The sequence below is a fragment of the Capra hircus genome, chromosome 3 (genome assembly GCF_001704415.2).
Source record: "Capra hircus breed San Clemente chromosome 3, ASM170441v1, whole genome shotgun sequence".
Lineage (NCBI taxonomy): Eukaryota > Metazoa > Chordata > Mammalia > Artiodactyla > Bovidae > Capra > Capra hircus.
Genome location: NC_030810.1, coordinates 17,288,418 through 17,313,823, shown reverse-complemented (window position 1 = coordinate 17,313,823; position 25,406 = coordinate 17,288,418). Strand labels below are relative to the sequence as shown.

The window sequence follows — 25,406 nt, the reverse complement described above, 5'->3', positions numbered from 1 at the left end:
GGGGCTTCGTCTAGGGCGGGGCTTCCCTCGAGGGCGGGGCTTCCCAGCAGAGGGCCTCCAACCTCCCTGGCGGGTGACGCGGGGTCCCGTTAGGTCTGAGCGGTCATGGCGGCACGGGCGTTAAGGCTGCTGACCACGTTGCTAGCCGTCGCCGCCACTGCCTCCCAGGCTGAGGCCGAGTCCGAGGCGGGATGGGACTTGACGGCGCCTGATCTGCTGTTCGCGGAGGGGACGGCGGCCTATGCTCGCGGGGACTGGGCCGGTGTGGTTCTGAGCATGGAGCGGGCGCTGCGCTCGCGGGCAGCCCTGCGCGCCCTCCGCCTGCGCTGCCGCACCCGGTGTGCCGCCGACCTCCCATGGGAGGTGGACCCAGACTCGCCCCCCAGCCTGGCGCAGGCTTCAGGTGCCTCCGCCCTGCACGACCTGCGGTTCTTCGGGGGCTTGCTGCGCCGCGCGGCTTGCCTGCGCCGCTGCCTCGGGCCGTCGACCGCCCACTCGCTCAGCGAGGAGCTGGAGTTGGAGTTCCGCAAGCGGAGCCCCTACAACTACCTGCAGGTCGCCTACTTCAAGGTGCAGACCTGCCCGAGCCCCGGGCGGCTGGGGGTTCTTCTGGGCGTGGTTGGTTCGGGGAATCTGGGGGGCGAGGGACGTGTCCGCGGAGAGGGAAAGTGGCCTCTTGGACGAGAAACTTCTCCGGATCCAGGGAGAGCAGGGACCCTGCCAGGAGACCAGCCTCTCCGGGTTCGCATAGGCAGATGGTGACCCCAAAAGTCCAGCCTGGGGTTAGGCACATGCCAAGCAAAACTTGGTCTTGTGTTACTCAGGAAGCTGCTTATAGGGAACTACAGCGGCAGCTGTAAATCCTGATTTCATTGTAAGTTACCCAGTGAGAAGCTAAGACCTTTCTACAATATCTTCCGGTTTGCTTTTCAGTGATGCTCTTCCTGCCGCCTGAGTGCAGCAGCCTTCTTTCAGGACGTGAGGTTGCCACGTCGCCAGTAGGGGCTGTCTGGCCCCTCCCTGTGAGGGACCCTCTGGCTAGTGTGTCAGGTTTCCAAAGAAAATGAACATTTTTAGGAATTCCAGAGTGCCTTAACTCCAAGTGTACACCCAGATTTGGAGCGTTCCTGGTTTATGATGATAATAATAGCCAAAACAGACTTCCAGGCATTATTAAGTACTTTGTGTTTGTTAGTTCATTTACCCAGATCCTGGCAATATCCTGTAAAATAGATGCTATTAATAGCCCCATTTTGTTTGGGGGAAATGGAAGGAGGAGCTGTGCAGGCTTATCTGTTATATCCATAGTTTAACAGACCTTCAGTTCAACTTAGAGACTTAACAAAGTCTTGGGGACCTCAGAGTTCCACCTCTGCACAAGCATTCTGCTTACACAGTTCTGCTCCATTCCTCCTAGTTTCCCGGAGGAATACCGGATTTGACACCAAAATAATTGGGCTGTGTCTTTGGTTAATGTCACTTAACAACACTTAAAAATTGTTTGACAAACATTTACTAAACACTTACCACATTCCAGTTTTTGAACAGGTAATGTGCTTGACTTTGTATGTTTTTGTTTTAGTTCGCTTTGCAGTGTAAGAGTCATTTTAGTAGTAAGGGCTCCTGAAAGAGTATCTATATCCTGCTGTGGAAACACACCAGAGGAAAAATCTAACTGTGTGTCAGAGAAGTTTGACTTGAAAGAAGAGGTGACATTGGAAGCTGATCCCAACTATTGCTGGAGGAGAGGAACGATAGCCATTTCCAACAGAGTAGGGCCAGAGTGGGAAGAGAATTCTGCAGACTTCATGGACCCATCATCAGAACTGGGTTGTAGGATGCTGATTCTGGAAACCATGTGGGATAAGCCTTGGGAGAAGGAGAAAGTGGTGACAGAGTAAACCATTAGGAGATGACTGCAGTTGTCCACATGAGAGAGAGAAATCAGGTGCCTTGCGCTCAGAGGGTAAAAAAGAGCTGGAGGTGGAGTGAAGAGTATAGAGATGGAGGAGAATGGCGAAAGGCAAGAGTAGTGCTGAAAGATACAAGAGAGTCAGTCCATAAAAGGGACAGACTTGAGAGAATTTCTGGAGAAGGAAATGGCAACCCACTCCAGTACTCTTGCCTGGGTAATCCCATGGATGGAGAATCCTGGTGCAGGCTACAGTCCATGAGGTCACAAAGAGTCGGACATGACTGAGCGACTTCACTTTCACTTTGAGAGAATTTCTGATTTTACAGTTAGGGATACTGAGGGACAGTGATGGGGATTGTTGACCTTGGGTCACCTAGCTATTTGGGGGTCACAGCCAGGGCTGACTCCTTGTCTAGTGTGCATTTACTAGTGCTAAAGTCAGAAAAGAAAAAATGTTTTCTTGGCATATTAGTCATGTGCTGGGAAGAACTGACACAGTGGAAAAGGCCCTGATGCTGGGAAAGGTTGAAGGCAGGAGGAGAAGGGGACAACAGAGGATGAAATGGTTGGATGGCATCACCGATTCAATGGACATGAATTTGAGCAAGCTCCAAGAGTTGGTGATGGACAGGGAAGCCTGGCATACTACAGTCCATGAGGTCACAAAGAGTTGGACACGACTGAGCGACTGAACTGAACTGAGGATTTACATTCATTGAGCTGACATTTATTAAGCATTTAATATGTGCCCAGTGCCATGTGTTAAAAGCTGCATATATATCCTCTCATTTAACTTTCCCTGCAATCCTGTGAGATTAGGGGATGTATTTATATATTTATTTATTCATTTTTGGCTGTGCTGGGTCTTTGTTGCTGTTCGGGGGCTTTTCTCTAGTTACAATGAGTGGGGGGCTACTCTCCAGTTGTGGTGCTTGGGCTTCTCACTGTGGTGACTTCTCTTGTTGCAGAGCACAGGCTCTAGGGCACACAGGCTTCAGTAGTTGTGGTGCACAAGCTGAATTACCTGCAGCATGTGGAATCTTCCCAGACCAGGGATTGAACCCCTGTCCCCTGCATTGCCAGGCAGATTCTTAACCACGGGACCACTAGCAGAGTCCCGGGAATGAGTTTAGAGAATAAACTTTAACTTGTCTAAAGCCCCAGCAAGAAAATAATTAAACCTACCATTGTTACCAGTCTGATACCACAACCCATGTTGTTAATCATTATATCATCAGTGATTTCTTCTGGGCTCTCTATATGAAGCTGTGTAATTTTGGTGTCTGGAGTCCATTGCTCTCAGCATTACTGTGGCCTGTAGCACAATTCTTCCCCTCTCATATTTCTGTAAAGTCACCAGTTTTAACCTCATGAGCCCTGGGCTTTGAAAAGGCAGAAGATGTCATGTCTGGATTTTGTATAGGACCTTAAGACTTTCCGCCACCCACCTTTTCCTTGAATGAGTCAAAAACACATATGCGAAAAAAAAAAAAAAAGCATTTTTTTTTTCTAGGCAAATTCTTAGGCATGGTCTAATTGTTAACTGCGCTTTCCCCCCTACCCCTAAATCCTTGAGTTCTTGGACTTTTTTCAGCTCAATCCCTACATCTGAATCTCGAGACTGGATTATCTCAGGCAGTCAGTCATCCATAGCATTCCCCCTACAATAACACCTTTGTTTTAGAATAGAATGTTTATACTTTTGAAGCATGACCTCCTGTAATTTGAGGAATCCCTAATTCTGATTTGAGAAATAGCTGAAAATCTGTTCAGGGCCCCGTGCTTCTAATCTCTGGTATGTAGTTTCTTGCAATAGGTGTGTTTTCTGGGCTTGGGAGGGGCTTGGACACACTGAGTGGAAGGCTCAGGAAGGCAGGAATTTCCTGTTTACTGTGAACTGCATATTCAGACTTCAGAGTTTGCATGTGACAACTATGTTTTTATTCTTCATCCTTAGATAAACAAGTTGGAGAAAGCCGTAGCAGCAGCCCACACCTTCTTCGTGGGCAACCCTGAGCACATGGAGATGCGACAGAACCTGGACTATTACCAGACCATGTCTGGGGTGAAGGAGGCTGACTTCAAGGATCTTGAGGCCAAACCCCATATGGTGAAAAAAAAAAACAAAAAATGTTATCCTCTTCTCTCACTCTTTTTTTTTTTTAATTTTTATTTTTTTAAATTTTAACTGAAGGTTAATTACAGTATTGAGTTGGTTTTGCCATACATTCACATGAATCAGCCATGGGTGTACATGTGTTCCCCATCCTGACCCTCCCTCCTACCTGCCTCCCCATCTCACTGTTTATTATAGTGACATTCACTAGGGTTGTTTTCAGATTACAAAAGTAATGTATGTTCATTGTACAATGTTAGAAAAATGCAAATACATAAAAAAAACAGGAATTAATTATCTCTAACAGTGCTACATTCAGAAAACCAGTGGTTGATATTTTGGTCTATTTTTTAAGTCTTCAGTACCTAATTTTTATGGGCTTCCCTGATGGCTTAGTGGTAAAGAATCCAACTACCAATGTAGGAGACAAAGGGTTCGATCACTGGGTCAGGAAAATTCCTGGAGAAGGAAATGGCGATCCACTCCAGTATTCTTGCCTGGGAAATCTCATGGGCAGAGAAGCCTGGCGGGCTACAGTCCATGGAGTAGCAATAGAGTTGGACAAAACAACAGCAACAAATCTAGTTTTTAAACCTAATTTGGTGTCATATTGTGTATATACTTTTAATCATCCTTTTGAATTAACATTTTATCATGTACTTTTTCTCATGTCTTCAAATTTTCTTTGAAAACACAATTTTTAATAGCTGCATGGTAATCCATCTTATTCATCAGTTGTATTCATTTACTTATCGAATATTTTTGGTTGTGTAGATTTTTGCTTTTCACAACAGTGGGTGGTACCATATTCCTCAGTGTTCTTATTCTATTTGTTTAGCAGCTGGTGGCTCAGACAATCCTCATATAATGTAGAACCCAATCCTGGGTTTGATCCTTGGGTTGGGAAGATCCTCTAAAGATGGGAATGGTTACCCACTCCAGTATTCTGGCCTGAAGAATTCCATGGACCAAGGAGCCTGGCAGGCTACTGTCCAATGGCATAGTATTTTTATAAAGGGCTTATGTTCTAGTATATTAATAGAAATAGGCATATTAGAGACAGTATCAGAATAGCTTTGAAAGTAAAATGTGTACATATAGTACTTTATACAACTCTACACAGTTTAGGTTTTGTGTTTGTTTGTTTTTAGTGATTCTGTGACAAATGAAAATGGTTACTGTCCACAAGAAGGGAGCTGTGTCCCACAGAGAGCAGAAGCAGAGTCTGTAATCAGCAGTCCTTACTGCCAGAAAGATTGCTTTCATCCCCTCAAACCACATTCTAACCTCTAAGAGTTCAATTTTTTTAATTAAATTTTTTTTTGAAAACTTTCTGCCCTACCAAGAAAAAGTGCAGGAAAACGACAATGAGGGACTTCCCTGGTGGTCCAGTGACTATGACTCTGAGCTCCCAATGCAGGGGTCCCAGGTTTGCTCCCTGGTCAGGGAACTAGATCCCACACGCTGCAGCTAAGAGTTTGCCTGCTACAACTTAAAGATTCCACATGCAGCAACTAAGACCCCCTGCACAGCCAAATAAAAAATTTTTTTAAGAAAATGACAGTGAATTCCCATATAGCTTTCATCTAGATTAAGTTAGATGCTTTTAAATTTCAAAAGAAACAAGGAAAGACCTTTTCTAGGAGAGCTTCATTATACAGCAGCCACCCTTTCTGTCGGTAACCTGCGAGGGCTAGGGGGACGCTCGCCGAGGTGGCCGCGGGATAGAAGGGACAGCCGTCTGCTGCCTGCCTGGCATCTGAGTACCCCTTCCTCCCAGTAGCACGAATTTCGGCTGGGAGTGCGCCTCTACTCCGAGGAGCAGCCGCAGGAAGCCGTGCCCCACCTGGAGGCGGCGCTGCGCGAGTACTTCGTGGCGGACGAGGAGTGCCGCGCGCTCTGTGAAGGGCCCTATGACTACGACGGCTACAACTACCTGGAGTACAACGCTGACCTCTTCCAGGCCATCACAGGTGCGGGCCGGAACCCCGCTCCTGATCGGGCCTGCTGGGCTCTCGGGGCGGCAACGTGGTTCCGTAGACAGGGCCTCTTAGGCCTCATTCCTGAATCTCCTAGAGCTGGGGATCCGACTGAAAACTGCTTCCTCTTGATTCGTTCATCTTAAGCAGAACTGGAATCCTGGAAGCTGATCTTACGGTTCTCCCTCTCTTCGATTCCTTTCAGATCATTACATCCAGGTCCTCAGCTGTAAGCAGAACTGCGTCACGGAGCTTGCTTCCCACCCAAGTCGAGAGAAGCCCTTTGAAGACTTCCTGCCATCTCATTATAATTATCTGCAATTTGCCTACTATAACAGTAAGGTCTACTTCCCCTCTTTCTCAGCTGCTTTTAACTAAGCCTAAGGCAAGGAAGGCAGGGATCGTGGCCACTGTGCTGCTTTGGCCCCTTTGGCTTCTCTCTGGCTCTGGGAGGCACTGGGCCAGGTGATCCCTGGATGCCTTGTTACAGGCCACCTCCTGGGAGGCCAGTATCAGCAGCCTGAGAAGCTGGGAGAAGGAAACTCTAGGACCTCACTGGTCCCCTCTATAACATTTATAATCTGGTTTTGCACTTGAGTTATAGTAAGGGCTTCCCTGTGGCTCAGATGGTAAAGAATCTGCCTGCAATGCAGGAGACCCAGGTTCAATCCCTGGGTTGGGAATATTCCTTGGAGAAGGGATGGCTACCCACTCCAGTATTCTTGCCTGGGGAATTCCATGGACAGAGGAGCCTGGTGGGTTACAGTCCATGGGGTTGAAAATAGTTGAACATAACTGAGTGACTAACGCTTTCACTTTTTTTACTTTAAGTTATAGTAAATGCAAGGATGTATTTCCATTTAAACCAGCTCACAGGACATTTCCCAGCCCTTCTCCTTCATAACAGCACTGAGGCTCTAGAGTAGAGAGAGGGGCATGTCAATATCCAGAAAAACAAGTCAGCAGGTATTTACCGAGTTCCTACTGTGTGCTAAAGTAAGCCTTGTAGCATGTTTAAGAATGTATGCTTTTATAGTTGAGGAAACCAACACATATCAACAAAAGAGGCAATCTGCTATTGTAATCTTCCCTTCTCTTCTGAAAGGCCATACGGGAAAAAAAAATAGGAAGATGGGAATATTCCTGATATTGGTCTAATGAGTTGGACTATTAAGGCCAATGTTTGAATTACCTGAGGACACTGAGCACCTTAAAATCAATTACATATTCTATGTGGATTCTGTCATTTCTCTCCCTAATCAGGCAGTTGTGTTATGTAGCTGGTGCCTCCTGGCCGTGTCATCACCTTGAGCTGTGCTGAGACTGAACTCTAGGTGGTTCGTGGTACCCAAAATGAGATGCTTTCTTTTCAGCCACTTTTTCCCCTTTGCAGTTGGGAATTACACACAGGCCATTGAATGTGCCAAGACCTATCTTCTCTTCTTCCCCAATGATGAGGTGATGAGCCAGAATCTGGCCTACTATACAGCCATGCTTGGAGAAGAGCAGGCCAGATCCATTGGCCCCCGTGAGGTGAGAGACTTGCGTTACTTAGGGCCGCTGCCAGCTGAACCCAGACCAGAGAGCAGAGTGGGATAGAGAAGGGGGAGCCAGCTGCTGCTTGGGCAGGGTGAGGCAGGGTTCCCAGGCAGGCGTGAATGCATGGGGAGCGTAGGGAATAAGCCAGAGCCTTCATTAGCACAATCTGGGCCCAGAAGTCTGTTCCCTGAGTTGGCAAAGAAAAGCAGAACTGCAAAGCAGCCACGTTCTTTGCCTTTTTTAGCATCCCTACGTTAAGACTTGACACTGTTTGGCCAAGATTAATCATTTTCTACTTCATGCTAACTTTTTTTCACTCACTGCTTTTCTGCCTCCATTTTCCTTCCTATCCCCTCTTCTTTCTGCGATTGTCTGATCTGTCCCTGTTTCAGCATTAATCCCATATCCTTCCAAAAGTGGAAGGAAAATCTATGTGATACAAAGTCTAAAATGAAAAGTACTGAAGTGAAAGCACCCCCCCCACCCCTGCACTGTTGGGAGGACTGTACATTGTGCTGTTCATTTAACAATGGCTATTTCAGGAATTACAGGTGATTCTTTTTTATTTTGCTCATTTGTATTTTCTAAATTCCCTGCAGTGAATGAGTATTATTTTTGTATTAAAAACATGAAAAGAGAGGACTTTCCTAGATGTCTAGTGGTTAAGACTCCACGCTTCCACTGAAGCAGATGCAGGTTCGATCCCTGGTCAGGGAACTAAGATCACATGCCTCAGGGCATGACCAAAAAAAATAAATAATAAAATAAAGTAGCCTAAAATACACACACACACACACACACACACACACACACACACACACACACAAAGTTCTCTGTTTTAACTCAGTGAAGTTTGGGACTGTGAACCTTTTTGTGCATATGCCCTGCACAGGCCCTAGATCCTCTCCTTCTTGAGCCCAGAACAATGAGGTGGATTTCAAGTCACTAATACAGGCTCAAGTCCTGACTCCTCCACTTACTAGCCATGTGATTTTTGGCACATCGTGTGGGATCTCAGTCATGCTGCTTTGCCCTTCTGAGTCTGTCTCTTCTGCTGTAAAATAGGACTGTGGTTCTTGCACTGGCTTCAACACAGGATGAGTGTGAAGGTCAAATGAGATAGTGAGCTGGGACTTCCCTGACGATCCAGTGGTTAAGACTCAGCACTTTCACTGCTGTGGGCCAGGGTTCAATCCCTGGTCAGGGAACCAAGATCCCACAAGCCTCGAGGTGCAGTCAAAAAAAGAGAGAGAGTAAGCCGATAGGCACTATACAACATATTGTGTGGACAGGTAGCATCACAGGGTTCTGGACGATGGTACATGAGTAGCAGTTGGAGGGTTTTCTCACCTCTAACCTCAGTTACCTCCTGAAACTAGGGGGCTTATCACTGTGGCCCTCAATCACTTGTGTCCTGCTGGCCTCACCCAAACCCCAGCCTGTAAAATTGACTATAACTTTGGACTAACCTTTCACTTTGTCAACAACAACAACAAAGATAAATAGCTATGATTGTTCTAGAAGCCCCTCAGTTGTTAATGCATCACATCTCTTGGACAAATGAAAGGGATGAGAAAACCGGTCCACCCCTGGGCTGTTTAACCAATGATTCAGCGGCCAGGGATTCACCCTGCAGCTTTACTGCACGCTTGTGCAAAGGTAATGTGCACAGCTGTGCATCAGAACACTGCTGCTGAAAGCAAAATAACTAGAAACAAGCTCAACGCCATCAATTTGGAGACTGGTTGAATCAATTTTGGTACATTCATTCAGTGTCATAGATGATAACTCGTAAATTGCATGAGTAGATTACTATGCACCAATATGATATTGTCTCCATGATAATAATTTTAGGTAAAGAAAAAATTTTAACCTAACTGTTCCTGGAGATTATTTCCCCACCCCCAACCCCCAGACATGGGCCTGTAGGTCAGGGGTTGGAGGAAAGGCCTGAACATTTCTGTTTATGTCTGCCAGCTCTCTGTGGGTTTAGCTGTGTATGTTTTACCTTCATGTCTTTTTGAGTGCCATCTGAAACCACCTTGGAAAGGTATTCAATGTGACATTTGTAGGGTACTGCAGTGAATAGAATAAAAGAGGTGCCAGCGAGCTAGAGCGGACACATGGGAGAGAAGGGAGTGCCTGGAGAGTCAGGGAGGGCTTTGCAAGAGGCAGTGGTGGTGACATTTGGTTTTTAAAGCCTACAGTAGGTGAATGAGTCAGGGAAGGGCCGTTTAGATGGAGAGCAGCATGTACAGCACCTACACGACTATCCCACGCAAATGGAGGAGGGTGCCAGGGAGTCGCAGGCAGTGGGGCCCGGAGGATCAGATTCTGAAGGTTCTTGAGTGCCTCTCCAGGACCTTGGACTCTGTGCGGCGGGGAGTGGTGAGTCCTGGAAGGGTTTGAAGCAGCCTGATGAGCTATGATGGTGGAGGGTTCAGAATGGGAGGTGCTGGGGGCCGTGTGGCACTGAGAGAGCTGCCAAGACCTGAGCGAGGCAGGGGCGCCCACCAGGTGGGGGAGGGAGGTAGAACTGGCAGCCTGGGTTGGGGGTGGTTTTCACTCCTCCCTTCTCTCCATGTCTAATTAGGTACCCTGTTCCAGTCTGGGACCCACTCCAGTATTCTTGCCTGGAAAATTCCGTGGGCAGAGGAGCCTGGCAGGCTAAAATCTATGGGTTGCAAAGAGTACGACATGACTTACAGACTGAGCGATAGAGCACACACCCAAAATTCCCAGGCTGGGAGACCTGTGTGTGTTGCTGGCCACAGGGCTCCAGAGTGTACAGGTGGCAGGGTGGAAGGGACACGCAGCCTCCCTTCCTGCCCGTGCTCCAGCCCAGGGTGGCTAACTTTTCCTCTGTTCACTGGGAGAAGCAGGTACATGATGTGGTAGTAACAGACTTCCCATTCTGGTTGCTGGGGCACTTTCGTGTTGAAAATAAGCACCCTTTAAATGTGTGTGGCATTTTATAGTTTACAAAAATCTTTCATAGCTTTTCTTTCATTTGATTCTCATAACAGTCCCGTGAGGTGGCATCACCAACCTACCCTGAAGTTAAAAACCAAGGTTCTTCCTTCCTAGATCTGGCGTCCTGAGAGTCTCCAGTAAAAGGAGTCCTCCTCTTGCCATCCCCTGCCGTGCGGAGACTGTTTACCCTGGTCATTGTCCGCTTTGGCTGCTAGATGGTGACCACCTGGCTTTGAGATGGCACTTCTGGCCTCTTTGCTCAGTTAAGATCCCCCTCACTCTTGCCCTTGATGGCCATATTAGTGAGTCTTGGGCAGAAAGAGAAAATGAGTGGTCAGTCTACCATTTCTAACTAGCACCACCCTTCTGGTAAGAAGGTGACTCACATCTGTTGAGCCCCATCCCAGGCCAAGAATTGAGCCAGATCTTTACACCCATCAACTCGTTGAGCTGGGCGTTAACACACATCATCTCATTCTGTCATCACAGGTGCCCTGTGAGGTAGGCAGTGTTCTTTCTTTTTTAGAGATGAGGACATTTAGGCTCCAAGAAATGAGTTAACCTGCACAGTGGCCTGTCACTGCCTATAGTGATGAGAATCTCTGCTCCCCTGCTTTCTCCCAGTGCCAGCATAGTTCTGACACAAAGCTGCCACTTGGAAAATCAGTGTTTAAAGAGTAAGTGGTAGAAGTGGGGGTTGAGCCTCATAGGGCTGCTGCAGAGGGTTAAAGGAGTTAACACATATCTAGCTTTGTGTCCAGCACTTGGTGCGGGAGGCCAATCATTTCAGCTCCTCAGGAGGGACTTCCCTGGTGATTCAGTGGTTAAGACTCCACATAATGCAGGGGGCCCAGGTTCCATCCCTGCTCAGGAAACTAGGTCCCACATGCCATGACTGAGTTCACATGCTGCAACTAAAGATCTTCCATAAAAAAAAAAATCTTGCATGCACAGCGAAGATCCTGAGTGTCAGACCTAAGACCTGACACTAAGATCCACATAAATAAATATTTTTAAAAATAATTTTATCCCTTAAAATTTTTTAAAAATGAACTCCCTTGAAAATTTCCATCTTCCTCTTATAGGTAGGCCTCATTGACGCCTTTGAAGTTTTCCTTACTGCCCTCATCTTTTGTTTCAACTGACACCGTCTTCTTTTTCTTTTCCTTCTTTCTTCTGCTGCTAGGAGACTAGCAGGGCACCTAGGGAAAGGTGGGATCCAGAAGGCACTTAGTTTGCCTACCCTGGGTAAGCCCACCAGTGGGAAGGGCCTGGTGCTGGATCCCAGTGCTCTTTCTGCAGCTGCCTGGCTCCGGGGAGGGATACCCTCTGCTCCAAATCTGAGGGGAGGCACATGACCCAGGATAAAGCACACGGACTTTAGGATTAGAGAGACCCAGCCTTGGACATGGGTCCCTGCTCTGCTGTTTCCTGTTGTGTCACGCCACAATAGGACACAATATTGTCCCTCTGTACCTCAGTGTCCCCGTCTGTAAAATGGGGATAGTCAGATCAACCTCAAGGTGGCAGTAAAGATTGAATGAATAACACAGGAGTCACCTAACACCTAGTTTTTAAGCTGTTCGTTTTTCCCTGAGTACCAAACTCCTGTAAAAGTACCAAACTCCTTCTTTGAAGACTAAGTGTTCCTGAGAATCCTCAGGTTTTCTGTCTCAGAGAGTAATGGCAGAGGAAGGAAGGGGACGTTTTCCCTTCAAGGGAAGCCTGGCTACGCCACCCTCAGACACGCTGCTTGTGACAGGCAAGAGGAACCCTCGAGCACAAAAGTGAGGCTTTTGTCCCAAACTGGGGGACGGACACATGAATAGTGGTGGGAGAGGAAGCCTCGGGTCACACTGGGAGCAGAAGTATAGATGCGGGGTGGAGGGCAGGGGTGTGGGGGGCTGAGAGCTAGCAGCAGGGCTGAGTTCCAGAGCGTTCCTCCCGCTGTGTGTCCTCAGAGTGCCCAGGAGTACCGCCAGCGGAGCCTGCTGGAGAAGGAGCTGCTCTTCTTCGCCTATGATGTTTTCGGAATTCCCTTTGTTGATCCGGTGAGCCAGGGTGTGGGGGTGAGGGGTGGGCAAGGGATGGGGTGAGCTGTACACCAGGTGACTCCGGGGAGAAGACCGGTGGACAAGAGACAAGGGGGAATTCTGGCTGGCTAGTTATAGGTGACTTGGTCCAAAAGACATCTCCCTTTGTCTCCTGGAAGGGGTCTGGTGAGGAGGTGGGCTTCCTGTAGGCCCTGGTCCGCGCATCAAGACCTAAAGGATCCACCAGGCCCTCTGGCACTGTTCATTTCCTCCTGCTCTGCTTTTAGGATTCATGGACTCCAGTGGAGGTGATTCCTAAGAGACTGCAAGAGAAACAGAAGTGAGGCCCTTGAAGAAACTGCATGCGTGGATCGGTGTGATGAAGCACTTGAGGCTTCCCGAGCCCAGGCAGATGTGAACTCCTGGCAAGGGGTGGGCAGGTCCAGTCTGGGGAGCCGGGGTGGAAACCTGGGTTGGCCCCGGGATGCAGCGCTCAGAGCGGCTGTGCTCACAGGTCAGAACGGGAAACAGCCGCCCGCATCTCCCAGGAGATCGGGAACCTTATGAAGGAGATTGAGACCCTCGTGGAGGAGAAGACCAAGGAGTCACTGGACGTGAGCAGGCTGACCCGGGAAGGTGAGAGGATGGGCTTGGGGCCACCTTGGCCATCGTGGGGGCAGCAGGGCCAGGGTCCCCATGTCCGCTGGGCAGCTCCCATGAGAGGGCAGCCTCAGGAGCTGAGCTGGCACAGGTCACAGTCAGGGTCACCCTTCCTTACTCACTCATGGGACTTCTGCCTGCAAAGATAACTGAGAATTGGCCTTTGGTTAAGAAATAAGACGCCTGTGTCACGGGGACATTAGTTTAGTTCACTTCGGTAAGTATTTAGAGGAGAAAACTCGTCTCCTTGACCGTTTCCTCCCAACTGCCATCATCCATTCGGTCACCAAGCCTCAGAATCTTCAGATGTCCTTTGGTCCCCCCTTGCCTGTCCCCTCCAGTCCACTGGCGAGGCCTAGCGAGTGGGACTCCGCTCTCTGTCTATCTCCCCAACCCTTTTCCTGTCCCGTTGCCTCAGGCCAATGACGGGCTCCCAGGCCTCCCATCTGCACCCTTCTTTCCTCTTCCAGTCTGTCCTTGCCCCTTCCCATCGGGGGGCAAGACCAGTCTCCGAACACTGGGACTCTGACACCATCCTCCTTGTCTCCCCTTTAACCGTAGGCTCCACTCTTGCCGTGTTTACACTTTTCCTCATCCTGAGCCTCTCTCCGCCCACAAGTCCTTGTTGAGGTCTGTCTGTCCTCCTACACACTTCCTACCATCCCTACCCATGCGGCATCTCAGATACACCCCCACAGAGTCTTTCTTAAACTCCAGGCCAGTCAGGAGCGCCTGCCTATTATTAATTTGTTCGCGCTGGGTCTTAGTTGCGGCATGCAGGATCTTTAGTTGCAACATGTGGGATCTAGTTCCCTGACCAGGGATTGAACCCAGGCCCCCCTGCATTAGGAGCACAGAGTCTCAGTCACTGGACCACCAGGGAATTCCCTCCCCTCCCTCTTTCTGTTGAATTTTCAAGGCACTCTGTGCTTTCACAAGGCCTGCTTTGTGCCGCTTATTGTGTGAGTATTGAAACAGGTTCTGTCTTCAGGTGTTAATCCCTCACCTCTTCTAGCACAGTGCCTGGCACATGCTGGGGCTGGAGTAAATAGAATTGATTTGGTCTCTGGTATGTCCCCAGCACAAAGAGATACCAGGGGAACTGAAGAGAGAAAGACTGGCTGTTATGGTTGCTTCAGTGAACAGTGGTTAATTTAAGAAGATTAGCACATTAAAGAACTGGTCCATCGTTCGTTTGTTTTAAGAGAGCTTTCACTCTACTCTGTTATTTCTCTTGATTCTCATAACTGCCTGAGAGGTGGGTTTGGGCAGATTGTAAAATCCTCATTTTTAAATAGATGATGATATGATGGTGGCTAAACTTTTTTTTTTTTTTCCTAATTGGAGGATAATCACTTTACAGTGTGGTGCTGGTGATAGGTAAACTTCTAAGCATTTACTCCATGCCAAGTATTGTGCTAAACTTTTTGAGTTGTCTTATTATTCTTTATATTAAGCTTATGATATACCAGGAGAAATTGAAGAGAGAAGGACTGGCCTTTAAGATATTATTTTGCAGATGAGATAAGGCTCAGGGAGGTTAAGTAACTTGCCAAGGTCAGACAGCTAGTAAGTAGAGGATCCAGGAGTCAAACCCAGTTCTTTCTGGTCTTGAGCTCACGTTATAGGAACGTCTATGATGTTTCCCCAACGATGTGTGAAGGCCCAGGAGCCAGCAGCTGTGGAACAGTGCTTGGACCTCCTGTCCTAAGTTCCGTCCTCTGGTTCAGCCCACCTTTGGAACTGACCAAATGGAAGGTTTCTCTGGTAAACAGGAATCAACTGGAATTTCTATTCCTTACAGGAAGGTAGTATCTGATGGAGAGTGTCTGAACCACTGCTGGATTTAGCCAGTCTTGTCATTGCTTTGCAGGTGGCCCCCTGCTGTATGACGGCATCAGACTCACCATGAACTCCAAAGTCCTGAATGGTTCCCAGCGGGTGGTGATGGATGGCGTCATCTCCGACGAGGAGTGCCAGGAGCTGCAGAGACTGACCAATGTGAGGGAGCCCGGTGACCACACTGCCTCCCTGAGGGCCCAGCGTCCCCCGACTGGGTGCTTCTTAGGTCTGGACAGTTGCCTGCCCCTTGCTCTGGGCAGTCAACCGCCTCTTCCCGGGCTCTCAGCTGCCTGGCTAACTCTACCTGTTCTGGGGGCCTCCTAGGCAGCAGCAACTTTAGGAGATGGCTACCGGGGTCAGACCTCCCCACATACCCCCAGCGAGAAGTTCTACGGTGTCACCGTCTTCAAGGCCCTCAAGGTAGGGTCAGTACTCTGTTCTAAGTGTGGAGAGGAGGGAGAAGGTGCCCAGGCTTTGAGGGGGAGTTGGAGATGGTGGCGGGAAGGGGAAAAGTATCTGCCTGTCAGCATTCCGGCTGCCACGGAGGCAGGATAAACCACGCTGGGTGAGGCTGACCTTTGAACCATGGCTCTTAAGTGTAATAAAATTGAGGCAAGCAAGTAAGACTAATACCCCGAGTTTGAGAGTGCTTTCTGAAGAACAGCTATACTTTAAGAAAAATATTTATTTTTATTTATTTGGTGGCACTGGGCCTTAGTTGCAGCATGCGAGAGCTTTAGCTGTGGTACGCCAACTCTTAGTTGCAGCATGTGGGATCTGGTTCCCTGACCAGAGATCAAACCTGGGCCCCCTGCATCGGGAGCACAGAGTCTGGACCATGAGGGAAGTCCTAGAATGGCTCTACTTCTGAGCAGGATGCATGAGTTACTTATAAAGAGAAGTGTGGAGGGGAGGGGGGCGGGCGATGGCAGAGGGTCACGTGCGGGAAGCAGAGGGACTGCGCCTTCAGAGCTCGAAGAGTGGGGCCAGTTGCCTCCCTGGTCTCTGTCGGCCTCCAGAGAGAGGGGCGCCCAGGGCCCCTGACCCAGGCTGACCACTGCTCTTCTCGGCAGCTGGGGCAGGAAGGGAAGGTTCCTCTGCAGAGCGCCCACCTGTACTACAACGTGACCGAGAAGGTGCGCCGCGTCATGGAGTCGTACTTCCGCCTGGACACCCCGCTCTACTTCTCCTACTCCCACCTGGTGTGCCGCACCGCCATCGAAGGTGGGCCTCCCTCGTCCTGCAGCCCCGCCCGGCAGACCCCCAGGCACTGGCCGGGCGCCGGGACGGGGAGAAGAGCAGGCACGGGCTCCTTCATCCTGCTGGGGAGCCAGCGTGAAGGAGCGCAGTCCGCGCTGCGGAGGAAGTTGGAGTCAGTCTCCCTGGGCAGTCAGGAGGGCTTCCCAGAGGCGGTGACAGCGGTTACACAGGATGAATGGGGGTTGTGGAGTACATGGGGCGATGGAGGATGTTTAAGCCAGAGGGAACCGCAGCCATGTACAAAGGAGTGGCAGCACTGATCCACCAGGAGTTGGGGGAACTAAGAAAGTTGCCATTTCTGGAGAGGAAGGTCAGGGAGGTAGGGGGACGGGGCAGCCAGGTGAGGCTGGCAGGGCCTCAGAGGCCGAATCACAGAGTGCTTCTAGTTGGAGATGACTTAGAGACTAAACAACCACCTTCAAGAGCCTTGTTCATCCTCTAAGTCAGTGGTTCTCAGCATCAGGGTTGGGCATACAGGTGTCTTTAGATGAACCATGAGCTGTGTTTTAAGTTCCTGTCACTAATTTTTAAGTACCACATGTGTGAGGGAACTCCTTATTTTATAAGTTAGGGCAGACTGGAGGCCACTCGCCGTTCACTCCCCCTCTGTCACATTCCCTTTTCGTCCCTGCGGAGGGGTGAGGTACGGCCAGTGTCCAGGACTCACATATGACCCACAGCCGGGTCTGTCCTGCCAGAGCCTTCAGTGGCCCGGCGCTGACGTTCCACTGATGGTGGCAGAGGTTAGGGCTTTACTGTCCCGCAGAATGTCTGGAATCCTGCCATAATCTGGGCACACCAAAGGAATATGCCAAGCTTGCAATATGCACGGTCTCCAGGTGGGGGCGCCCTGGGGCCTGGCCAGCAGGAGGCCAGTGGTCAGGCAGGGGAGGGCTGGATGAGGCCTTGTCTTTATTCCGCCAGTGTTGAGGATTTAAGGTTGGTCTTGCTGCTGTGTCAAAAGACTCAAAGGTGTGGATCAAACCAGAGGAAAGGAAGCTGGTTGGTAGTGACCCAAACGCACCCCCAGGCCAGCAGGAGAGCTGCACGGCAGTCCCCTGAGAGCCCCAGTGCTGACGTGTGTCCCCTTGGCCGCAGAGGCACAGGCTGAGAGGAAGGATGGTAGCCACCCGGTCCACGTGGACAACTGTATCCTGAACGCCGAGGCCCTCGTGTGCATCAAGGAGCCCCCTGCTTACACCTTCCGGGACTTCAGGTGCCAGTGGTCCTCAGGTCCCCAGGGTCCCATGCCTTGCTCCCTCCTCCAACACATGCATGCTTGGGACCAGCTCTTGCCAGAGTCTAGGACCCTCTGGGTTGGAAATCAGACAATATGGGAATGGTTACAGTGTAGTGGGAGAACAGAATGGAGAGAGGAGGTCGTGGTTCAGAAAAGGGCATGCTGGGTGCTCAGGGCTGAGGGTCAGGAGGCAGGAAGGTCAGGAGTCCTGTTCGTGAAGCTTCAAAGAAGGTTCTGGAAAGCTTTCTTCCTATGAAAGGCCCCCCTCCAGCTGCTGGCTGGGAGCACTTGGAGGTGAAGGCACTGGAGCTGCGGGTTTTCTCGGGGGCGGGAGGAGGAAGTTGGTGTCGAGATGCTCTCTCTGCCTTTCCCAGTGCCATTCTTTATCTGAACGGAGACTTCGATGGAGGAAACTTCTATTTCACTGAACTAGATGCCAAGACCGTGACGGTGAGTGTGCCTGTCCGTGGGAGAGAGAAACCCTCAAGGTGCAGTGGGCAGAATGGCCAGCTGGCCTTCCTGGTAGCCAGCACTCCCCTCCCCAAACCAGGAGGCCTCCAACCCGTCACCTTTTCTCTTTAGCGCTGGGCTTTGGGCAGCCAGGCAGAGGAGCCACCCTCCAGCCCAACCTGAGTGACCCCATGTCCCTTCTGAAGGCAGGTTCCAGTCTCTGACCTGCGCACCCGCCTCGCTGTCCCCTTTAGGCAGAGGTGCAGCCCCAGTGCGGAAGGGCCGTGGGATTCTCTTCGGGCACGGAAAACCCGCATGGAGTAAAGGCCGTCACCAGAGGGCAGCGCTGTGCCATCGCCCTCTGGTTCACTTTGGATGCTCGACACAGCGAGAGGGTGAGAGCAGCTGGTGCCGCCATGGCCTGTTGCTGGCGGGGCCCCTGTTCTGCTTCCTCCTTCCCCAGTCCCACTGCCGATGCTTAGACGGGAAAGAAACACTGGGCTGGGGGGTCCAGAGAGACTCTTTGCTCTGGCACTGTGTCACCGTGGTCCCCGGCCCTTCCTTCCTTGTCAGTAGGGCTCCAGGTAGGGACCTGGGGGGACAGGATTGGGGGGTGACCCTAGTTCTCGGTCCCTCACTGGGTACCATCTCTGCTACCTCTGCCCATGACCTGCTAGGAAGAGGATGAGATCGGAGGCCGCAGAGGAAGCACCTTGTTCTCCAGGAAGTAGCACCTAGGCGATGGTGAGTACCTGGTCCAGAGGCCTCTCTGAACAGCCAAGGGTTTGTCCTTGCAGGACCGAGTGCAGGCGGATGACCTGGTAAAGATGCTCTTTAGCCCAGAAGAGATGGACCTCCCCCACGAGCAGCCCCAGGAAGCCCAGGAGGGGACCTCCAATCCCCTACAGGAGCCCGTCTCCAGCAGTGAGTCGGGGCACAAGGATGAGCTCTGACAACTCCCATGGATGGTGATCAGACCCACACGAGGGACTCTGTCCTGCACCCTGGACTGGCCAGCTCCGGGTGAGGAGCAGTGGGAACCTAGGCCTGCCGCCCAGCTGAGGGGGCTCTGCTCACGGCCATCCGCATGGTGCTACTGCTCTTGGAGTGGACATGGCGGGATGGCCCTCTCCCCTCCGGGCCTGACTGAGGGCTCAGGACGCAGGCCACGAGCCACTCTGGGGGCCCGCCCAGGCAGCCACGTGACAGCAATACAGTATTTAAGTGCCTGTGTAGACGACCAAAGAATAAATGATTCGTGGTTTTTTTACCTGGTGGTTTGTTCAGAGTGGAAATATGCCCATTGGCCCCAGAGGTCTCACTTGATGAAAATTGTTCTGGGCAGGACGCAGTGGCAGGCCCGGTGTGAGGGCCCGGTGTGAAGTGGCTTGGCCACTTCCTGTGCAGCCTCAGGCCAGACACTTAACCTCGGGGACCTCAGGGTTGTCATATGTACGAGGGGGACCATAATCCCCGGTCTGCCCACCTCTGGGCAGTTGTGTGGCCCAGAGGCGGTATCAGATGTGACAGTATTTTGTAAACTGGAACGCTCTGGGTGGATGGCAAGGATTATCTTTAATCCTTCTCTGGCAGCCAGCATCGGTCAGCAGTGCCCTGGCGTGGTGCCCCCGTGTCGGCCACATGCATCCTGCTCTGCTGTCTGGCTTCTGGGTCCTCAGACCTCAGGGTCTCCATGTGCAGGACAACACACACACACACACACCTCTAGGAGGCAGAGTGAGAGACCTACAGCTTCAGCTCCTCTGGCCTCAAGCTCATCTCCCATCCTGGGCTTGAGAGGCAGGAGGGTTGTGAGTTGGGAACCTGCAGTCTGAGAGCCCATTTATTCATTTAACCTGTGTTTGTTTATTGAGCACCAGCTAAGTGTCTGGTGCTGGGAATATGGAACCAAACAAAACAAGTCCCTGCCCTTGTAGAGCTTATACTTTAGTAAGGGAGACAAGGTAACAAACACAAAAATGTGTGTGTGTATATGTGTGTGTGATCCTTTGAGGCAGATAAGAGAGCGGGTTAGGCCCTAAGTGGGGAGCAGCAACAAGGAGGCCAGCCTGGTGGCACTGAGCAGGCAAGGAGGGCAGCCAGTGAGGTCAGGGTCCCTGGGGGCCATAGGGAGCACCTGGGCTTTGACTCAGTGGGACAGGAGCCCTTGGAGGATTTTGAGCAGGGAGTGGGGGCGTCTGACTTATAAAGGCCTCGGTGAAGAATGTAGGTGGAAAATGGGCTACAGGAGCAAGTATGGAGACGAGAGCATAGCAAAGGCTGCTGCATGGACCCTGGGGAGAGATGGAGGCAGTGTGGATCAGGCGTTGGCAGTAGAGAAGGTCAGGTTCTGGATCTCTTCAAAATAGAACCAAAAGGGACTTCCCTGGTGGTCCAGTGGCCAAGACCCCGCATTCCCAACTTTGTAGGGGCCAGAGTTTGATCCCTGAACAGGGAACTAAGACCCCACGTGCCACAGCTAAAACCTGGCACAGCCAAGTAGATAAATATTGTTAAATTTTTTTTTAAGTAGAGCCAACAGGAGTTGGGTGGCACAACAAGAAGGAACAGCAAGGATTTAGCCTGAGCAGTTGGGGAAGTGGAGCCACCCTTTTCCCCATGTTGGGTAGACTGCAGACGAGAGGGCTATGGGCATGGAAATGAGGAATCTGGTTTTGTGTGTTTTGCTCAAGTTTGAAGAGCCTATTAAGCAGAAGATTCCTGAATATGGAGTTCAGGGAGAGGTGGAGGTAGGAGTTGACATTTTGGAGGTTGCCATCAGCACATGGTGGGTGTTCAGAGCCAGGAAGCTGAGGTCAGTGCAGACAGAAGAGGAGTCAGAAGACTGGGCCAGGCTGCAGGTGGCTGGAGGGCAGTGGGGTCCAACAGAGGACGTGAGGACCAGCCATGAGCAGGGAGCCAAGATGTCTGGTCCTGGAAGCTGATGAGAGTGTTTCAGGAAGGAGGGGGTGAGCAGTGGTATCTAAAGCTGCTGAGAGGTTGAACAAGCTAAGAACCGGGAACCTGCTTTTGAATTTGGGGATGGACGTGGAGATCAGTGAGAACTTTAGCAAGAGATGTTTCAGTCGTCTTTCAAGTGAGAATGACTTGCAGCAGCCTTTGCTATGCTCTCGTCTCCATACTTGCTCCTGTAGCCCATTTTCCACCTACATTCTTCACCGAGGCCTTTATAAGTCAGACGCCCCCACTCCCTGCTCAAAAAGTGAGAATGACTGGTGCTGGTGGGTGCAGACCACTCTTCTCAGGAATTTAGCTCTACTCGGGGGCAGGATGAGCTGGAGGGAGATATGAAGGAACAGTCATTTTTCTGCTCATGGGAACCATCCTGTAGGGACAGTCACTATTCCTTTAGTCATTGGTGGTCTGTGTCCTGTTTGGATAACCCACTTGCCTAATGGAGAAAGGACCACGTTAATGGAAAGAACACCAACTTCACCCACATGCTGAGCTGGACGAGACTTTCACTTCCCACCACTTCCGGCTGTGTGATCTGTTGAGTGTGTTTCCTCACACACTCAAGGGCTATAACATGAGATTATAGCCCTTACCTCCTGGGATGGCTGAGAGTATCAATGAGTATCAATATTCAGAGAGAGCCTGGCATGACGCTTGGCACACAGGAGATACTCAACATCACAGAAAACGAATCAGCCTGATTGTGGTCTTCCAGGAGTTTTCACCTCAAGGCAGATGAACTTCACAATTTTAAAGCATGCCAAACCATAGAGACAACAGACTGTCTCAGTGTAGCTCATGAAAGGCCAGATGTTTTCAGCGGCAGCAGAATTGGAATAAGTGCATATGGTTATGGTGGGTGAGTCCTCCCAGCAGCAGGAGGTGACGGCACGGTCCAAGCCAAGACTGCTTGGCCTGTGTGTGTAACTCATGCACACAAGCGGGTCAGCACTGGGGAAGGCTGCTTGAAATGAAGAGAGAGCAGCCACAGGAGCATGAGAGGGGACGGAGGCAACTCAGCAAACTCGGGGAGGATGTGGACGTGGAAGACGTCTGTCTCAGCACTCAGGGCAACTGGCAGAGCTCTCAGCAGGGGTGCCAAAGAGAGCCAGTGTTCAGGACTGTTTGGGGAGGAGAAGAGGGCACTGCCAGACACCCTCACCCTGGTTTAGTTGTTGTTCAGTCGCTAAGTCATGTCTGACTCTTTGCAACTCCATGGACTGCAGCACGCCAGGCTCCCCTTGTCCTTCACTATTTCCTGGAGCTTGCTCAAACTCATGTTCATTGAGTCAGCGATGCCATCCAACCATCTCATCCTCTGTCACCCCCTTCTCCTCCTGCCTTCGGTCTTTCCCAGAATCAGGGTCTTTTCAGTGAGTCAGTTCTTCGCATCAGGTGGCCAAAGCGTTGGAGCTTCAATATCAGTTCTTCCAATGAATATTCAGGGTTAATTTCCTTTAGGATTGACTGGTTTGATCTCCTTGCAGTCCAAGACTCTCAGGAGTCTTCCCCCAGCACCTCAGTTTAAAAGCATCAGTTCTTCAGTGCTCAGCTTTCTTCATAGTCTAACTCTCACATCCATACATGACTACTGGAAAAGCTATAGCTTTGACTAGATGGACCTTTGTCGGCAAAGTGTCTCTGCTTTTTAATACACTGCCTAGGTTTGTCATAGCTTTTCTTTCAAGGAGAAAACATCTTTTTAATTTTGTGGCTGCAGTTACTGTCCACAGTGATTTTGGAGCCCAAGAAAATAAAGTCTGTCACTGTTTCCACTTTTCCCCCATCTATTTGCCCTGAGTTAGTCGTGGGACACAGAAATGAGGCTCGTGGTAGGGCCAGCAGATCTCTTAGTCCTTGGGAGGGAGGCAATGGAACGATGAGCCAAGTGCTGTGAAAGGAAATACTCAAAGAACATGACAGATCCAGACCAGAGCACCTGACCCTGCTGGAGCGGGCAAAACACTGGGGTGGCCACCCTGCTGGGTCACATTGGGGTGGCCATGCTGTTAGCTGCACTGCTTTCTAGCTATGTGCCTAGGGCAAGTCCTCTCCATTTTGAGCCTGGGATTCCACGGGAAAGTCAGACTCCAAGCTGGGGGGTGTTTGGCCAGCACCACCACCTGAGCCGCCAGCGTTTCAGATGGTGGCTGCAGAGAATGTGCTGGACGGCAACCAACTGAGTCAGACCCTCTTAACTGGCAGGGGGAAAGGACGGGGGGAGGTGCTCCTCTGTTCCACTGGGAGGGAGGCAGAAATGTCATCTCCACACCCATCAGTCAGTGGTCAGCACAGATCTACCTACTAAGCACCCGCCCCGCCAGACACTGCCAGGCAGGAAGGGGTAGTGGGTCTTCAGCCACACAGGGTGAGAAGGCTGCCAAGCTGCACCCAGGGTGAGAGGGCACAAGGGGCAGATCGCCCAGGGGGAACAGAGCATTCATTAGCCACAATTCTTCAGGCGTATTATGTTTTCCAAAAGCACTTCTCACCCGTTTTGATCCCTCTAAACTCCCTCTTGACCCAAACAGATGAATGCTATTGTCTCTGTTCTTCAGTTGGGGAACCAGGACCAGAGAGGCTAAGGGACTTGCCTAGCATCACACGGCTTTTCAGTGGCAGAGATGAAGCTAGTACCCCTAAGTTTCTTGTAATGTAAGTGAAAGCACTTTTTAAACAGTGAAGTGTGATACCCCAGGGAAGTTTTTAGTTAGCTCTTAATGGAGGCTGGGGTGGGTTCCTGAGCCTTGTTGCTCTCCCCACATGCCTGGGAGTTGCTGGACTGCAGGAGGCGATGGGGGTGGCAGAAGCCCTGGGTGGAGAAGCTGCGCCTGGTTAGGGAACTCAACTCCAGAAGCAGGATCCGGATTTCGAAGGGATTTGGGACATGGGTAAGAGAAGGCCTTTGGGGTAGGAGAGAATGTTTTGGTAGAACAGACTCAAGACCACAAGTAACAGAAGGGATAAGAGTTTCCAAGGGAGATGTGAGCATCATTCTGGGTCATAAAGTGGGTCTGGTCCAGTGTGGGGAGGGCTCAGGGTGGGGGCCCCAGCCAGGAGGAGCGAGCAGGTCCTGGGGGCAGCTGGGTGACTCTAAGCATCTCGCTTCCTGTCTCTGATTCTCAGCTTTTCATTTGTCAGTGGAGGGCCTTGTAGTCCCTGGTCTCCCAGACTGTGTGGCCTTTAGGATCCTAAGGCTCAGAGACCTGACTCAGGCGCTACTCGGGACCAGAATGACCCCTGGATCCTCCTTACAGAGGAAGCCCTGCATAAGGCTGGGAGAGGGCTTCCCTGGCGGCCCAGCCATGAAGAATCCACCTGCCTTGCAGCAGACACAGTAGACACAGGTTCCATCCCTGGGTCTGGAAGATTCCCCAGAGGAGGAAATGTCAACCCACTCCAGTATTCCTGCCTGGAAAATCCCATGGACAGAGAACCTTGGAGGACTACAATCCATAGGGTCACAAAGAGCTGGACATGGCTTAGCAACAACAAAGGCTGGGAGAAGCCCAGCCCAGCCAGGAGAGGGCAGTCAGTCCTTTGGGAATAACTGCTGAGTGGCAGCCCCATGCAGATAACCCATACTCTCTCAAACACTGGGCAGCTCTCTGGGTGATTCCATGAAGCTAATTAGATTCCATGAATCTAATTCCATGATTTAGAGGTGAGGACACAGCCTCCACAGCCAGCCAGCTCAGGCCTGTTCCTCCTGGTGCTGCAAGAAAGGTGGGGTGTGGACTAGACAGATCTGATAGGAAAGCATCCTGACCCCAGCTTCCTAGCTTGGGGTAGGTCACCTCCTTCAGTCTAGGTTCCTTATCCGTGAAGGGGCGCCCACCGTGAGGGGCTGTCTACTATTAGAGGAATAAGGCCTAGAAACCCTTGCCCGGAGTCTCCACCCTGGGCGCCGGCAGTCCCCTGCCCCTCGACGTCAGTCTCTCGCCGTGGTGGAGGGATCGGAATTAGGGACTGACTGTACCATGGCTCTAGGCCCGGCTAGCTTTGGGGGACTCGCCGGCCCCAGGACGGCCAGATCCACGTGGCTTGGGACTTTCCAGCTTGGAGGACGGCGGTGGGCGGTGAGGGGGTGGAGGGAGCAGTATCAGGAACCACAGGCCCAGCAGCGCCCACCGCCCCCTTGAGGGCAGGCCCCGCCCCCAGCTGGCAGCCGCGGGGCCGCGGGCCATACCAGGGCCCACGCCCGGCGGCCTCACAGGGCAGCATTGTCCCCAGCGCCTGGCACCCTCTCGTTTGCATAGCCACGTGAAGAATGCGAGGGAGCGGGCGGGGCTGCCCCTGCGGAGGGGTTCTGGGTGGAGGGTGCCTGGAGCCCAGGGTCGGCGGCAGGACCCTGCCTTCCCCCAGCGCAGCAAGGGGAAAGGCGAGGCTAGTGGGAGGCTTGGGTAGGAGGGGATGCGGGGGC

The 25,406-nt window shown here is 51.2% G+C and overlaps 1 protein-coding gene across 1 annotated transcript; it reads left to right on the top strand.

The window, feature by feature from the left end:
• Nucleotides 29-19,277, top strand: P3H1 (prolyl 3-hydroxylase 1). The gene is made up of 15 exons (XM_005678599.3): nt 29-570; nt 3,873-4,025; nt 5,815-6,004; nt 6,216-6,347; nt 7,404-7,543; nt 12,484-12,573; nt 12,843-12,895; nt 13,070-13,191; nt 15,089-15,216; nt 15,382-15,477; nt 16,131-16,281; nt 17,416-17,533; nt 17,932-18,007; nt 18,262-18,402; nt 18,805-19,277. Exons 1-15 carry the CDS (start codon nt 106-108, stop codon nt 18,958-18,960), a joined length of 2,211 nt encoding a protein of 736 aa, XP_005678656.2. The 5' UTR covers nt 29-105; the 3' UTR covers nt 18,961-19,277.

What these genes read in the sequence shown, in the direction of transcription:
- P3H1 (XM_005678599.3), top strand. Translation starts at nt 106, where the DNA reads ATGGCGGCACGGGCGTTAAGGCTGCTGACCACGTTGCTAGCCGTCGCC. An exon ending in TGCAGGTCGCCTACTTCAAG is followed by an intron (nt 571 to 3,872) that starts GTGCAGACCTGC and finishes CTTCATCCTTAG; the next exon opens with ATAAACAAGTTGGAGAAAGC. An exon ending in TTGAGGCCAAACCCCATATG is followed by an intron (nt 4,026 to 5,814) that starts GTGAAAAAAAAA and finishes TCCTCCCAGTAG; the next exon opens with CACGAATTTCGGCTGGGAGT.